Raw genomic sequence first — 14,989 nt, forward strand, 5'->3', positions numbered from 1 at the left:
TCACTCACCTGATCTTCCATCATCTTCATCCTTCTCACCTTCTCCTTCTTCCCATCCCGAGGCAAACCCTACCAGTATACATTCTCCCTCCCTCTCCATCATCTTCATTCTCTCCTCCATTATCTCTCTCTCTCTCTCTCTCTCTCTCTCTCTCTCTCTCTCTGTGATACATGATTTCCTATAGTCACAGATATGCATATGCATGTTTATTCTGCTATATATACTGATGTATAGCAACCCTCATATCATTTCATTAGCTTTGTTTACCAACTGATCTGCCTTTGGTTTTTTAAGCACTGTTTGTTCCATAACCAAACTATAGCTGAGATAGCTAGGTAGCTAGGAACCAATGTATTCACATTTGGAAATGGGTTTATTTTCTATTTTGTGTTAATTTGCTCTCATATATGTAGTACTGAAATATAAAATGGTATTGCCCTTTGCATTAGTATTTGATATATTAATCTGCAATTATTATATACTTTGTTGGATATACATAGTCGTTAATCATGATTTGGAAATCCAACAGATCGACCCACTCCAACAACAACACTACTTGGCCCTAACTCAACACCAGATACATACAATCCCAAAATCCACTATATATATATACATTGGCCTCCAACTCCACCAATAGCTTAAGCTAGCTGCTAAAAGCCACCCTCATTACCTAAAATTATCTGATTATTGTTGTTTTAAATTTTTGGTCGATCGACATGGGACCTGATTAATTTGATTGATTATTCTTTATTCAAGTACTTTCTCCCTTTTTTTAGGTAAGTGGTACCAGGAGACCTGCCTGCAAGCTTAAAAGGCAGAAGAAATTCATAGTGTTTTGAACATCTTGATTGTTTCTGCTAGCTTCGGGTTCACGGTGTTTAAAGAGTACATCTCCTTTATGCATATTGTCTCCTTTCAAAATCATATATAAGGAGCAATTCGATGGTTCAGGTTTAGGAAGCAGTAGGGATGAATCGAAAGCGATGTTGGTGAGGTTCAATCCGAAGACAGATTTACAAACATATGGCTGCTGCAGGCCACGTAAATTGATCTCAGATTGAGCCGCGCCAATATCACTTTCTTAAATAATTGCTTCTACCCTTTCGATTGCTATTAGTTCCTCTATGACTTCATAGCTAGATTTCAGTGCGTAGTTTATACTTCATATTTAGCTTCAGCTAGCTTGCATTGCTATTTTATGCCACTTTCTGCATGATATTGTGTGGCTCAATTGTCTTGCATATCAACCATATGTTACTGATTTCGTTTAATCTGTTCGCAAACTTATAAAGGAACCTCTAGTTTCACAAGTATGATCACCTACTGATGCCAATTTTATGCAGGAAACTTGTTATGTACAGCGAGTATCGTAACAATTCTCCTTCCTTGTTTCCTAGCTATGCCACACATGATGATATGATGTTGTAATCTGCTTTCGGGTCCAAGTAAGCATTTCATTTGATCGAAAACCGATCAACCACAGATACGCAGTCCTCGATCACTTTCTGTCTCTCACATGAAATATCAGTACTTTCTTAGATTTTCGTTACAATTGTTGAAGTTTTGAGTGATCGAGACTGCATGTACTTCAATGGAACCAAGAACCCTTTCATTATATTTCTTGAAGTATTTCTACTCAGTCTTGAACATTCAGGATTAAGTACTGCAATCAAAGATGTCAACTTACTTACAGATTAGGTTTAGTTGAAGCCGTGAAAAAGCATATATAATCATACAAACTTGTAGCGCACGTTAAACATTACCGACTATTTGCATCTCTTGTAGCTAGAGGTACATACACACACACACACAACAATCAAAGATAAAATGATCGAGTTTGCTTTGTCTACGAATTGATTAGATCACCACGAAAATGAAATGCATGGAATCATCAAAATACAGATAAAGAAGCAATTATTGATTTTTTCGCTTGGACTTTAATTGATAGCTATATACTTTCAAGTCTTTCAACTTTAAAATGTGAGTTGTTCTTTTTGTTTTTTTATTGTCTAAGCTCTTATTGTATAATGTTTGTCTAAATAACAACTATTTGTTACAATATTCAACAAGATTATATCAATCTACATCACTGTTTAATTACAATCTTGGATATTCTATATATGTGTCCAATGTTATGTATAATACTATAATACGTGCCTGCAGCGTAGGAAAAAACTAATTCTTAGGCTGTACATGTCTCTTTGAAATTAAATAGCGTTTGATTTTATTGTTAATCATCATTTCTGGAACATTAAAGAATAGATCTGCAATCCAACCATTTCACATCTGTAATTAACCATCCCTTTAACGTTTTATAGATCATTGTTTACTTCTTTTGTGGGTAAATACGTGTTTTCACCCAAATTAACCCTTTGGAAGCAGGAGCCAGACTCTTCAATACAGCTGGAGACAGAGTTTTCAGTACATATAGAAATCTATGTATGGCACAACAATCTAACGATGTACCGAGGATTTAGGCTTCAGAAAATGGTGGGATTTACCACTTAATTAGATCATCTCAGCTCCATATGCAAAACGGTATTAGTTTGGTTAGTTCTGATTGTTTTTGTTTTTCTTGTGTATCAGCTTACAACAGATTTTCTCCTCAAAAAAAAGAAGCTTACAACAGATTAACATTCTTATTGTTACTAGAAACGAATTCGTGCATAGGGTATAAACATCTTGTTTGTTCAGGCTGAAGAACATTCTTAACTTCGCAGTTGATTGTACCAAACCAATCACCAACATTTGTTCATTAACTTCAATTGTAACGTTTCACCATCAGAGATGTTGCAAACTTGTGAACCGCATGAGTTGTGGACGAAGTCGGATAGACTCCGCTCTCGTCTCTCATCCCATTCAATCTCATCAATTTCGCCTCGGCTGCTTATCAAGAAGAGCTTTGCTTACCACAAGATGCCTCAGCAGCCTCTTAACCTCTCTGTTATCAAATTGGACGGCTCTACCTTCGGTACGTAGATATGATGTATGATCTCATGCATGCATGCATATGCTTTATACGTACGTACGTATATATCTAGATATGTGTGGTCTTCCATTGAAGCAGGACTTGAGTATGTTTCTGATGATTTATACTTTCTCTCTGCTTCTTGAATTTTAGACGTGCAAGTTTCAAGGATGGCAACGGTGGCCAAACTAATAGAGGCCGTGAAAGATGTTTTTGATCAGTCAGCAAATGATGATGAAGTGATTTCATGGTATATATCATATTCTGTTCATGAATTTTGATTTATAATTAGTTGGAAATTCAAGTTCCTAAGGATCAATATGTGCAGGTCGCATGTCTGGGGTCATTTTTGCTTATGTTACAATGGCAAGAAGCTACTTGATTACAAGGCATATATTAGAGTCATTGGAATCAAAGATGGCGATCAGGTACCGATAAATTGATCAAACTGTACGTAATAATTGATTTCGTGGAAACGATTATTGTTTTTCAGGATTGCTAATGCTAGATTTTGTTGTTGTAAATTATATGTGTATCTGCAGCTTCGTTTTGTTCGGCATCTATCAGCTAATAGCTTATGATCAACGGGAAAAGAGGCTATGATATATTATGAGCGAAGAAGAAGCTATCCCTGCAATCGATCAATGCAGCTCATGATGAACACAGCTTGTGATGAAATTGAATGACTACATATAAGATTTGTGGAGGCCAGAAGCCATTTATCGCGTCGCTGCTGCCATATCAAATTTTTATGCATCCACTGTGATTCTGTGAACCATGAATCGACTGCAGAATTATACATCAATTTTTTCTTTTTTGAGAAAACAACGATAAACTCAGAATTATACATCTTGTATGTAGGAGATCATCCAGGAAGCAGATTCACAGAAAAATGTTACAAATTGATGTGTTGAGTTGAGTAAATGCGCTGCAGAAGTTCTAGCTGCTTGAATACTAGAACCTAATGTACTTGCATTGAATACAATCTCCTTTTCAGAAACCAAATCTTTTTACTTTGTTACTCACAATTTTCCAGAGTTGAATGAAAAGTAGTAATTCTTTTCTGTTATTATGTCCACTGAGTAATGATTCCCTAGAAGATGGCATAATGGAGGTTCAGACAGAATGATCCATACTGTTCATAAAGCAAGTTCAAAGTGATTTCCTAGATTGTGAAATTGCACCTAGTTTAAAGTTTACTTTTGGTAAAAATGGAAGGGTATATTCTTTAGAGGCTACGCTAGGGGATGCTGGCTATATATGGCTATGGGAGATCCATATCTCTTGCATGTTATGGGAAAGCTGATTCAGTGGATGCTTTGTACAAATTGCTTAGGAATAAGTCGAGGCTGATAAGATGTTCAATTAATGCTTTGTCAGAAACTTATGCACAGAATCTATATAAATGCATACTTTTCATCTTTGTGGAAGGCATATGTTCTGTTTGTAACAGCAGCAATCTACATAATGGAAAGAAAATGAAAGTGCATATGTGCAGTCCTCAAAGGAACTGGCATAGTGGCATTCATGTAGCTGCAAATACCAATCTCTGAAATGATCAGCAGTCTTATCTAATTACATCATAGATACGAGAAACATAGACAAATCATGGAGATTGTTCCAAATTGATCCCGGTTAGCTGTCTAATGCAAGCAAATGGGATGGAAGAAAAGATCACCTGCATCTAATTCCCCTCTTCCATTGTGTCCCTTCTACATGCACCCCAAAAGTTACACAAACACAAAAAAAGTCCTCACACAACCCCATTTAGCAGTGAGTTGGCCAAGCCATCATCGACGTTGCTGCTTTCCAGTATTCAATGGAGAAGCTCTGATGCTCTTAGAGTGGGTGAAGGCCAGCTGCTGTTGACTTCCATGATGATCGGGTTTCTTCTTGCGTCTTGCTTGTTGAGATAAACGAGCATGGTGAGACATGATAGCAAGGTCATTGAGATCTTGCAATGGAGTAAGAACCCTCACTACTTCATCCATTGTAGGCCGAGATTTGGGGTCCCTATGAAGGCAGTCATAAGCCAACTGTGAGACTTTGTGTACCCCCTTGATGGAGTAATTCAATTCCAAGCGAGGATCCACAAGAAGAAAAAGCTTTCGCTTGTCAGTTAAATATGGCCTAGCCCAAGAGACAAGGTTTTGTTCCCCACTTGGGCGTTTCTTGTCCATCGATCTTCTTCCTGTTAAAATTTCAAGTAAAACTACGCCGAAGCTGTAAACATCGCTTTTAGAGGTCAAGTGTCCTGGGAAAATGAAGAAAACAAATTTGTTACTCGTTTGATTTCAAATTTCTTTGGGAGCAAGAAAATCTCTTTTGATATCAGTAACTTCCTTACCAGTCATTACATACTCTGGGGCGGCATAGCCATATGTTCCAACTACCCTGGTAGAAACATGCGTTTTGTCTCCTTGCGGCCCAGCTTTAGCCAAACCAAAATCTGAAAGCTTTGCAGTGTATTCCTATAAAGAAAACCCAATCTGTTGAATCATTCAAGCAAAAGAATAAACATTGTTAATCAGTAACATTAAGAACTTACCGAATCAAGCAGGATGTTGGATGTCTTAAAATCTCTATAAATGACTGGTTCTTGACCATTATGGAGAAAGGCCAACCCTTTTGCTGCACCAAGTGCAATCTTAATCCTATTGGACCATGGCAGAGGTATAGTCCCTTCAAAATTTTCAAAAAGATCTATCTTAAATCATATAGAAGCATAAATTATTAACTCATTACTAGAAGGTATATATACTAAATTTCAACAATGCAGTTGTGCAAAAGTACTACAGTCTGGTTCCCATCTGATTACATAAGTACTCAGGTGTGGTGAAAGACTACAACTGAATTTTAATATGATCACACTTGTAACAGAACACGCATGTTTATCCACTATGCAGAAATAGAACAAGAATATACTCATACTCACTTCTGAAGAGATGATTTTCAAGACTCCCACGAGTCATAAACTCATAAACAAGCAACCGTTGATCATCTTCAATGCAGTACCCAATAAGCTTTACAAGATTTGGATGGTGGAGCTGTCCTAGAAAGTCGACCTCAGCCTGCATCAAACAAATGGTCACATGTCATTTCCCAATTTTCACTGCCTTAACAACAATCCTTTATCAACAATAACCTACTAACCCAAGCCAGATATTTCTACTAACCACCCATTCTCTATGGCCTTGGAGACCATCTGGCTTTAAGCTTTTAACTGCTACTGTAATCCCTGACCCAGGCTTTGCTGGTGCTGTTCCATTTTCCTCTATCCATCCTTTGAAGACGAATCCAAATCCACCTTCCCCAAGAATGCTATCAGGTCTGAAGTTCCCGGTTGCAGATTTCAGCTCCTGAAAACTGAATTGGAGCAACTGGCGAGTAGGCTTCTCATCTGATGGTGGTGGATTGGGAGTATCTGAGGATAGTTGTGCTTCATTAGGGGGCAAGAGGTCTCTATTACTAGCATTTAGATACCTGGTTTCAGTTGCTGCAAGGACGAAATGTGTGTTAGCCAACAGTCTTCAAGCACAAGTCTTTTTATCACTACATTTTAACACTATGAATGAGAACATCAAGTCCAACTTTTGTTTTAAACCAATATTTCCACATGACTGACCTTATTCACAAACAAATTGAGCTAGAAGATACTATAGGATGTAAAACCTTAAAGCTCACTTTTAGCATATACAGGTGAAATTAATGATCAAGCAGCATGGTATTCAGTTCATAAAAGACTGAAACCAGAAGCCTCTCATCATGGAAATCAGATACAAAATCACTCTCATACTCTTCAACTACTACTTACTCACTGAAGGAATTATTACCAGCACACAAAAGAATGAAAATTTGATGCTAGATTAGTGATTCTGACACAACCCAAGTTTGAGATCTGTAGTTTACATGTCACAAACTAGATCATGATTTCCCAGTACAACTAAGACTGCAGAGACTGTCACACACAACAAAAGTTTCAAACTTCATAAAACAAACACAACAAAAGTATTAAAACTTTCCCAGAGAAACTTGTCTTCAATTGACTTGGAATTCACAAAAGACAGACACAGAGAGATTTCCCTACCAAAGTCTGTGACAAACTGAAGACAGAATTACAGTTACATCCACAGCAAGATTCAAATAGAGCATTTTATAGAAACTTAGATCAATCTACAGAAGACAAAGCGTTAAACCCAAATTCCAGAATGAAATGAATGAAGCCAAGATGTACATATTATAATAATATATATCAATACATGTAATATATATATATATAGATATATACCTGCATCATACACAAGACTGGTACGAGGAATAGAGTTAGCAGAATCTTTAGAAGCAGAGGACTTGCAGGAACCACTAACACCGCGTCTGAGAACAGCCCAACACCCACACTTCTTCTCCATGGTGGCTCTCCCTCTCTCTTCCAAGCTCTCAGCTTTTCGTGGGTGTATTATGTTACCACAAATGCATAAAGACCCAGAGAGAGACTGATCACCATGGCTCTACCCATAAGCAACAAAATCACAAAACAATAAGAGAGGGAAAAAAGAGAGAAGAAGAAAAAAGTGAGAGTGGGAATTTGGGAGTGTTGGTGGTGTTGCTGTTTGAGATTGCAGGCATCATCATCATCAACACCATCATCGCAGTGTGTACAAAAAGAACTTTTTTGCCACCACCTTTTGTGTGGGGGATGGGAACCTCTTGTAGCTCTCTGGCTTTGCTTGCGAAAATTACCAAAAGATACCATTCCAACAACTATTTTGTCAGTTTAGTCCCAAAAGGGACCCTGCAAGTTTCAGCAATCATAGGAGAAAAATAGCGTCAGTTATCCCAGAATTGCACTTGGTGAAAAACTACATGCAATTTTGTAACTTCATGACAGTATTATTACAATAATGTAATCTTTACCAAGGAAAAAAGCATAGTTTTTGGGGCCTAATTGAAGCAGCAAACATAGCTAATCAGAATATTTACAGTACATAGTTTCGTCTTCTGATTCCAAACCCTTAATGGTACTATCAAATTCCTCCTCAAACTCAGTTTTACTTAAAACACAAGTTTTACTAGTATGAGAACAAACTCAATAAACAGAAACTTATGGCCTTAATGGGAAAAGTTGGAAACTTTGTTGCCTTTGGCAAAATTATGTGATTAGAGTTTGACTGAGTCACTGAGACTTCATAGTGACGTAGGACTGTGGTCAGAACTCAGAACTCCAGAGTCTGGAGTCCAGACGCAGAAGACATTAGTCTCTGACTGGTTTTCAGTTTTATTGCATATTGATGAAGTGTGCATATCCCATTGCACCAGACCTAAAGATTTTCTTCCCCAACGATTAAGGAACCTCTGGTGTGTAAGAATTAATAATTGAAAGCTTTCCCAATTAAGCTGCTTACTTAGATGATTAAACAATTCTTGCTTTGCTTGTACTATTGTCTGGTCAAATCCAATAGAAATATAGTCAAGAGCATATTTGAGTGCAATCTCATCTCTCTGTCTCTCTCTCACAGTGGCAGTGCAGATATATATTCCTATGGGATAGGTAGGTTTTTTCTTGTTTTTTCCTTCATGAGGAAGCCTTTTTAATGGAAAAAGATAGAAAGAGTGCTTTGTTGAGAGGTCATTTCATCAACCAACCACAAAACAAAATTGTATTCTACACATAGAAACGAACTTGATGCTTCTTTGGGTGAAGAAAACCAGTACCCAACATGAGAGAGAGATCATATTCCATTTAGATGAATAATGTTAGCGATCTTATTCCTAGTGTTTTCGTTTCCCTTAAAAACCATCTTTGCTAAACATCAAACACCAAAAACTCTCTGTTCTTCTATCTCACCACTGTGCTCTACAACTTGACAAAGGCCTTGTTGGAAAGGTGCTTGTGCCCATTGCCCCCACTAAGTGTATAGGACCCCCACAGATATAAGGACACTGGCTGCTGACTAGTGTAACCCACTCAAGGTCATCATATGGTGCAAACAAGATATCCCATCATAGATAGATGTAAAGAGAAAGATCGAAGTTTCAAGTTCACAAGGTTACTGGTATTGATCCACATGCTTCAGAGCACTGCACCACAAATATACCAAAACCCTTTTTCGAATTTACTTGGGTAGCTTTGCTGATGTTTTGATTCCTCTCCGATTTTGTGTATATGACCACAAAACCATTCATGCATGCGTACTGTGAGCTTCTCTTAGATCTGAAAACCCGATAAGTTATAACCTAATGAGATGATGAACCATCAATCGGGGTATATATAATTTAGACTGTAAAGTGAAAACGTTACCTGATACGTGATTGATGTGGAGCTGATGATGTTGTTGAATAGGCTCCCGGTCACAGGAATTTGAAAAGGAAAAAACCCAACTGGGTGATTGCAGAACAAGCTCATCATCACTTCAAGTGCTTCAAGTGGAATTTGGTACAGAGCATCTTTTTTGGGTCAGTCCATTTCAGTTTTCAGACCCAAATCTATTATTTGCAATTTTGTTTGTTTAAATGATTCTATCTCTGCCTCCTAACACAAGGCAAAACCGTAGGACGGAACTGAGAGCACACATCTAAATTTAAATTCAATGTGATGTTTCATACAGTCTAAAATTATAGTTGGATGTCGAGAATAAGAGAAACGTTCATCAAATAGGGGAGCACTCAATCCACAGCTATGACGGTGAATGTTCACTAATCACTAGCGGGTTAGTGACCACAAACATACAGTCTTTGAGGTAAAGTTATGCATGTAGATAAAAAGCCAACGCCACCGTAATTAGCTGTTTGTGGTGATATCTGAGCTGCTAGTGAAACTTCATGGTTTGTGAATTGAATAATTTTCATTTTCTTGGTACTCTTTCAATTTTTCTCTGTTTTTTTTCTTCACAAAACTGTTAAAGCATTCAATAGGTGAAGATATAAAGAAGCTAGTTGCGATCAAACAAAAGCTACAAACGCAAAAACTGAGAGAGTACAAAGAAGAAAACTAGCATGAGGAAAGAGAAGCATCGTCCATGTCTAATGAGCGCTTCTTTGACGATATTCTCACTCAAATTAGCATAACAAGGCAGATAGAGGCACGCATTCACGATTAGTACCACCTCCAACACCGTCATTATATAGCGAGCATTAATATACCTCTATGTATAATATCATTCGAGAAACGCCCAAATTCAATATATAGATTGTCAATTTGTCACAAGTAACAAATGCAATGAACATGCCTAACAAATTCGAATATATGCAAATACAAATTTGACAAACTAACAAATGGAATTTTTTTTTTTATTTATTTATTTTTAAAAAAAAACTTTTTATTAAATAACTCACACACCCTACATATGTCAATGAGGTAATGAGGTTTGAACCCATGACCTCAAAGTTGTTAGTTAACACCTTAACCAACCAGGCCACGGCTGAATATGTAGTTAATCTAACGGTTGAAAATTCAGAAACACCACACCGTGTAAATATCGACTTTTTCAAGAGTTGGGCTCTTAACATGGGTTGGGCCTCAATGACCTCAAAATTTCCAATCTCAAATCACCCAGCCCAAATATAAACTAATCTTGCAAAAAAAAAAAAAAAAAAATTGAGAAAAATTGACTAGCTTGCAAGCCAGGGGCCCAGGGCGGCACCAATACCTTGACCAAACGACTCTCAACAAGATAAGAACACACCCCGCCACGTACTCCAAAAGAGTTAATTTCCGTTCGTCGTTCTCCGACCCATGCGTTACTCAATCATCAATCCTCCTGACCGCCGCTTCGCTTCCCGAGGCACAAACCACCCAGAGTTTCAGACACAAAGATCGAGGAAAAAAGTAACAGAATTGAACGAATCTGGTGAATATTAGGGTAAATAATTTGGGGGAGGGAGTGAGATCGATCGAAACGGTGCGCTGCATGAGAAGGAAGAAGGAGCCGGAGGAGGAGGAGGAGGAAGAACAAGAGAGAGCGTGAGGGAGATCGAAACATGTCTGCCGTAGTGTGCGGGAAGAGATCATCGATATTCGAAGAGCAGCTGCCGTCCTCTACTTCTCCTCCTGTTTCCTCTAAGAGAATCCGCTTTTCTTCTTCTTCGTCTCCGGTTCGCTTCACCACGACGTCGTTTGCTGCTTCTTCTTACTCTTCGTCGCCGCTTCTCGACCAGCTCACGGCCGTTTTCCCGGATATGGATAATCAGGTTGCATTTTCCGTTATTGATTTGAATTGGTTTATATCTCCGATTGGGTCAATTTTGTATTGCGATCTTCATTATTTAGCAACAAGGAAGACATTTATCGGTTGAATTGGTGGGCCGAAGAAGAATGGCGTTGTTTTCATTTCTTTTGTGTGTGTATCATATGTGTAATTTAGAAAATTGCGCCCCCGTGTGGGTTTGTATATGTGCTACTTTCCTTTTTCTTGACAGAGATTTTCCTTATCCTTCAGTTTTGGATCATATGTATATTGTATGGACTCAGTTTGTTTAGATTATAAGTTACTGACTGTTTTTGTGTCAATGTCCTAGCTTCTGGAGAAAGCACTTGAAGAATGCGGTGATGATTTGGATTCAGCTATCAGAAGTTTGAATGAGCTGCGCTTGAGTTCTGCTGCAAATAAAGCTAGAGTAGCGTCAGAAGCAAATGCGCAAACCCAGGCACAAGGTATGAATAGTTTTTTTTTGGCATCTTTGAACTTAGGCCTCCCAGATGGACATTACCGTATTGGTTGTATGTGTTTTTGATTGTGGTACAGTGTTTTCTTGTACGTGCAACTTTCATGAAGAGGAAGTTAAATTGGAGTCTGTTATGTGACATTTGTTTTCACCGGTTCTTTTGGATAGCGAGTTTACAAGTTTATGCTCATCTTGATACGAGTTTTCACGCTATCACTTTGTTTCAGGTGCAGTAGCGGCAAATGGAGAAAGTTCCGGTAACGATGATCTATCAGGTCAAAATAACCTGCCCTCGCAAGGAGCCGACTGGGTGGAGCTCTTTGTTAGAGAGATGATGAGTGCCTCCAATATGGATGATGCTAAAGCTCGTGCCTCAAGAGTGCTTGAGGTCTTGGAGAAATCCATCTGTTCACGTGCATCCACAGAGGCAGCCCAAAGCTTTCACCAGGTTTGACGTCTTCCAATCATTTCCATACATCTTATAATTAATTTGTTCTCTATTATTCCACTTCGCATTTTGTTTACTTAAAAATTTGAGGGTGTAACACTGTACTTGTGATTTGTGTTGATATAGGAAAATATGATGCTGAAGGAACAAATGGAAGCTCTTATTCAGGAAAACACAATCCTGAAGCGAACTGTATCCACTCAGCATGAACGTCAAAAAGAGTGTGAAGATAGAGGGCAGGAACTGCAGCATCTTAAGCAACTGGTGGCCCAGTACCAGGAACAACTGAGAACTCTTGAGGTAGAGCTTTATACAATGTTACATTTCGGTAGAAGTTTGGGATTTCTCTCTGTTTCAATTACAAGAATGTTATTATCTCACTTTTCCTCCCCAGGGGGAAAAGAACATGTCCTCTGTTTTGTAAAAGCTGGCATCTACATGATTCCCTTGCTACTTGTTCATTTGGATTTGTTTCCTGCTTCTCACTCTCATTGCTTGCTTAAACTATACTGCTGCTTCATGAGTTCCATGTATTCTGATTACTACTGTTTTTTTATTTTTTATACCTCAACAGGTGAACAACTATGCACTTACGATGCACCTGAAGCAAGCTCAGCAAAGCAGCTCCATTCCAGGGCGGTTTCACCCTGATGTGTTCTAGACAGGAAAAAAAGATGATTTGAAATTTCTTTGAGAATAGATTATATGCTTTGGTATGGTGCTGTAACTTATATGAAGGCGCTTCATTATGCCGTGTTATCTGGACAACGGCTATGTATCGGCTTTCTTCTCTACTGATGAAGACACGGATAGAGTTCCAATCAAACACATCGTCAAGAATTTGTTCGCGTTGCCATTTATATTTGGAGTTGTTTTCTAGTTTAGAGTGATATTTGTAATTCAATTGTATCCCCTCTATACTTAAATGAAGAGAATATATGCTTTCAGTTCTTGTCAATATTGTTGAATGTCTCTGGTCGAACTCTTGTACATTCCAAGTCTCCTCGTCAATGCATCATTACCAACCTCTCATACAGATGAGTTTGATCATGTTAATCTGTTGCATCACCTTTTGACTGGTATCCTTTTATGTTTACGCTTGCAGCCCTGTAACTGGCTGTTGCTTTAGGATGAATGCGTCTTCTCTGTATTGCTTGGTAGTTTCAGAAAGTGTTGGTCTACTGACCTACACACCTAGCTTTTGCTTCTTTCCTTTTCCCCTTTTTTCCAAGGCAAATGCCAGCAGAGATGCGGGGTTTATCTTATTTATTTGCCATGAAATTTGAAGTTGAGCACATGCAATGCAATCACATAGAGAAGTAAAACCTAGAGGATGGGTTGCTGGAATTGGCTTAAAATGAATAAATTTCTGACAATAGTTGGTGTGCAACTACACATACAGAGCATAAATTGCTCAATTTAGTTGGTAAGCCTTTAATTAAAAAGTTAAACACTATCAAGGTAGACTGAATAGAACACCCATAATCATAGTACTGCATAAGATTGGAGATCATACAGCAAGAGGCAAAAGAAAAAATACAATTCTGAAAACTATAGAGGCATAGATCATGATAGTTTGCCTGCCATGAAAAAAATAAAATTTAAAGGAAAAAATAACTAGCTAGTGGATTGTCGGTTAGAGAGGATTGTGAATCTAGTTCTGCAGGGAGCTTGTGAATCTTGATGAACCAGAACATAACAGTTTCTTGTTTCCTATACAACAATGGTGTATGTGTGTGATTAATTGGATGGAGTACTTGAACCAAGTGCCTTACTTGATCAAAAAGCTGTGAGAAGCCTCCCACCTTTCATCATCATCTTGAACTCATCAAAATTAACCATACCATCTCCATCCTTATCAACCTTCTTCACCATTTCCTTACAAGCCTCAACTCTATTCCCCTCTCTCAAACCCAAAGAGCACAAAACCACCCCCAACTCCTCCACAGAAATCAACCCATCTTTGTCCTTGTCAAACACATCAAAAGCCTCCTTGAGCTCCTCCTCTTGCTCCACCTCATTTCCAGCTTCTTCTTCTCCACTAAGTATGGACTGACCCTGGCAGAGCAAACAGAACTCGGAAAAGTCGATCAGCCCGTCTCCGTTTGCGTCCACTTTCTTCACCATTTCATCAACTTCCTCATCACTCATGAACACCCTGATGTTCTTCAGCGACTCCTTGAGCTCCTGCTTTGTTATAAACCCATCACTGTTCTTGTCGAACGTCGCAAACACTCGCTTCAGCTCCGGATCCTCCTGCTCCCTTTTTGTTGTCATCACTGACCTAACGACGGCTTCTTTCTTCGTTGCAGTCGATTTAGAAACCGTTTGGATTGGTAAGAAAGACTGAAACCATGCAAGAAGCTTGCGGTTGGGGAAATATATAAAGAAGGCAGCAAAAAATAGAAGCGCTAGCAACAGTAAGGTGCTGAACACCATTTTATTTCCTTCTTCTTTGACTTTGAGAAGGAAGGAGGGAAGAAGCAGAAGGCTAGGAGAAGAAGAGGAAGAAGCAAAGTGAAACCAAAGATGGTTTTGTCTTGTTTAATAAAAATCCAAGGTGTTGTTTGTTAGAGATCAAAAGGGTTTCTTGAGCACTCACCTCAGTTGTGGTTAACGCGGTTTTTGGTGGAGGGTTTTGATCCCACAAACCGCGTGATCTGAATCATAAACTATATATGAATGTGGAAAATTATTATTCATACAAAATTCTATTTTCTTTTTTGTTTTTTGTTTTGTTTTTGTAGATTCAATTACTATTATTATTTACTGTAAATGATGTAGCATGTGAAGACTGAGATTAAGAAATATTTGCAAAGTTGACTTGCAGAGAGGCAACCTAAACAGTAAAGTCCAAGGCAATGTTTTGATGAATAATTCCAATGACTCATAGTTTTATACTATATTGTGCT

At 38.3% G+C, this 14,989-nt stretch overlaps 4 protein-coding genes across 4 annotated transcripts; 2 read left to right on the top strand and 2 right to left on the bottom strand.

The window, feature by feature from the left end:
* Nucleotides 1-842: 842 nt before the first annotated feature.
* On the top strand, nucleotides 843-3,549 carry LOC101290901. Its single transcript, XM_004288736.1, has 6 exons — nucleotides 843-885; nucleotides 1,344-1,445; nucleotides 2,383-2,971; nucleotides 3,122-3,218; nucleotides 3,297-3,396; nucleotides 3,511-3,549. The coding sequence occupies exons 3-6, from the start codon at nucleotides 2,788-2,790 to the stop codon at nucleotides 3,547-3,549; spliced, it is 420 nt and encodes a 139-aa protein (XP_004288784.1). The 5' UTR covers nucleotides 843-885; nucleotides 1,344-1,445; nucleotides 2,383-2,787.
* A 966-nt stretch (nucleotides 3,550-4,515) lies between these two features.
* Nucleotides 4,516-7,641, bottom strand: LOC101310927 (probable receptor-like protein kinase At5g15080-like). The gene is made up of 6 exons (XM_004287235.1): nucleotides 7,257-7,641; nucleotides 6,145-6,464; nucleotides 5,904-6,039; nucleotides 5,517-5,650; nucleotides 5,316-5,439; nucleotides 4,516-5,222 (listed from the first exon to the last, which is right to left on the bottom strand). Exons 1-6 carry the CDS (start codon nucleotides 7,375-7,377, stop codon nucleotides 4,759-4,761), a joined length of 1,299 nt encoding a protein of 432 aa, XP_004287283.1. The 5' UTR covers nucleotides 7,378-7,641; the 3' UTR covers nucleotides 4,516-4,758.
* A 3,054-nt stretch (nucleotides 7,642-10,695) lies between these two features.
* On the top strand, nucleotides 10,696-13,108 carry LOC101311216. Its single transcript, XM_004287236.1, has 5 exons — nucleotides 10,696-11,155; nucleotides 11,483-11,618; nucleotides 11,857-12,077; nucleotides 12,204-12,377; nucleotides 12,652-13,108. The coding sequence occupies exons 1-5, from the start codon at nucleotides 10,946-10,948 to the stop codon at nucleotides 12,736-12,738; spliced, it is 828 nt and encodes a 275-aa protein (XP_004287284.1). The 5' UTR covers nucleotides 10,696-10,945; the 3' UTR covers nucleotides 12,739-13,108.
* A 437-nt stretch (nucleotides 13,109-13,545) lies between these two features.
* On the bottom strand, nucleotides 13,546-14,725 carry LOC101311505 (calmodulin-like protein 5-like). The gene has a single exon (XM_004287237.1). It carries the CDS (start codon nucleotides 14,514-14,516, stop codon nucleotides 13,857-13,859), a length of 660 nt encoding a protein of 219 aa, XP_004287285.1. The 5' UTR covers nucleotides 14,517-14,725; the 3' UTR covers nucleotides 13,546-13,856.
* Nucleotides 14,726-14,989: the final 264 nt, after the last annotated feature.

Source organism: Fragaria vesca, linkage group LG1 (genome assembly GCF_000184155.1).
Source record: "Fragaria vesca subsp. vesca linkage group LG1, FraVesHawaii_1.0, whole genome shotgun sequence".
NCBI classification, from domain to species: domain Eukaryota; kingdom Viridiplantae; phylum Streptophyta; class Magnoliopsida; order Rosales; family Rosaceae; genus Fragaria; species Fragaria vesca.

What these genes read in the sequence shown, in the direction of transcription:
- LOC101311505 (XM_004287237.1), bottom strand. Translation starts at nt 14,516, where the DNA reads ATGGTGTTCAGCACCTTACTGTTGCTAGCGCTTCTATTTTTTGCTGCC.
- LOC101311216 (XM_004287236.1), top strand. Translation starts at nt 10,946, where the DNA reads ATGTCTGCCGTAGTGTGCGGGAAGAGATCATCGATATTCGAAGAGCAG. An exon ending in CAGCCCAAAGCTTTCACCAG is followed by an intron (nt 12,078 to 12,203) that starts GTTTGACGTCTT and finishes GTGTTGATATAG; the next exon opens with GAAAATATGATGCTGAAGGA. An exon ending in AACAACTGAGAACTCTTGAG is followed by an intron (nt 12,378 to 12,651) that starts GTAGAGCTTTAT and finishes ATACCTCAACAG; the next exon opens with GTGAACAACTATGCACTTAC.
- LOC101290901 (XM_004288736.1), top strand. Translation starts at nt 2,788, where the DNA reads ATGTTGCAAACTTGTGAACCGCATGAGTTGTGGACGAAGTCGGATAGA. An exon ending in GATGATGAAGTGATTTCATG is followed by an intron (nt 3,219 to 3,296) that starts GTATATATCATA and finishes CAATATGTGCAG; the next exon opens with GTCGCATGTCTGGGGTCATT. An exon ending in GAATCAAAGATGGCGATCAG is followed by an intron (nt 3,397 to 3,510) that starts GTACCGATAAAT and finishes GTGTATCTGCAG; the next exon opens with CTTCGTTTTGTTCGGCATCT.
- LOC101310927 (XM_004287235.1), bottom strand. Translation starts at nt 7,377, where the DNA reads ATGGAGAAGAAGTGTGGGTGTTGGGCTGTTCTCAGACGCGGTGTTAGT. An exon ending in CAGTCTTGTGTATGATGCAG is followed by an intron (nt 6,465 to 7,256) that starts GTATATATCTAT and finishes TCGTCCTTGCAG; the next exon opens with CAACTGAAACCAGGTATCTA. An exon ending in TGAAAATCATCTCTTCAGAA is followed by an intron (nt 5,651 to 5,903) that starts GTGAGTATGAGT and finishes AAAATTTTGAAG; the next exon opens with GGACTATACCTCTGCCATGG.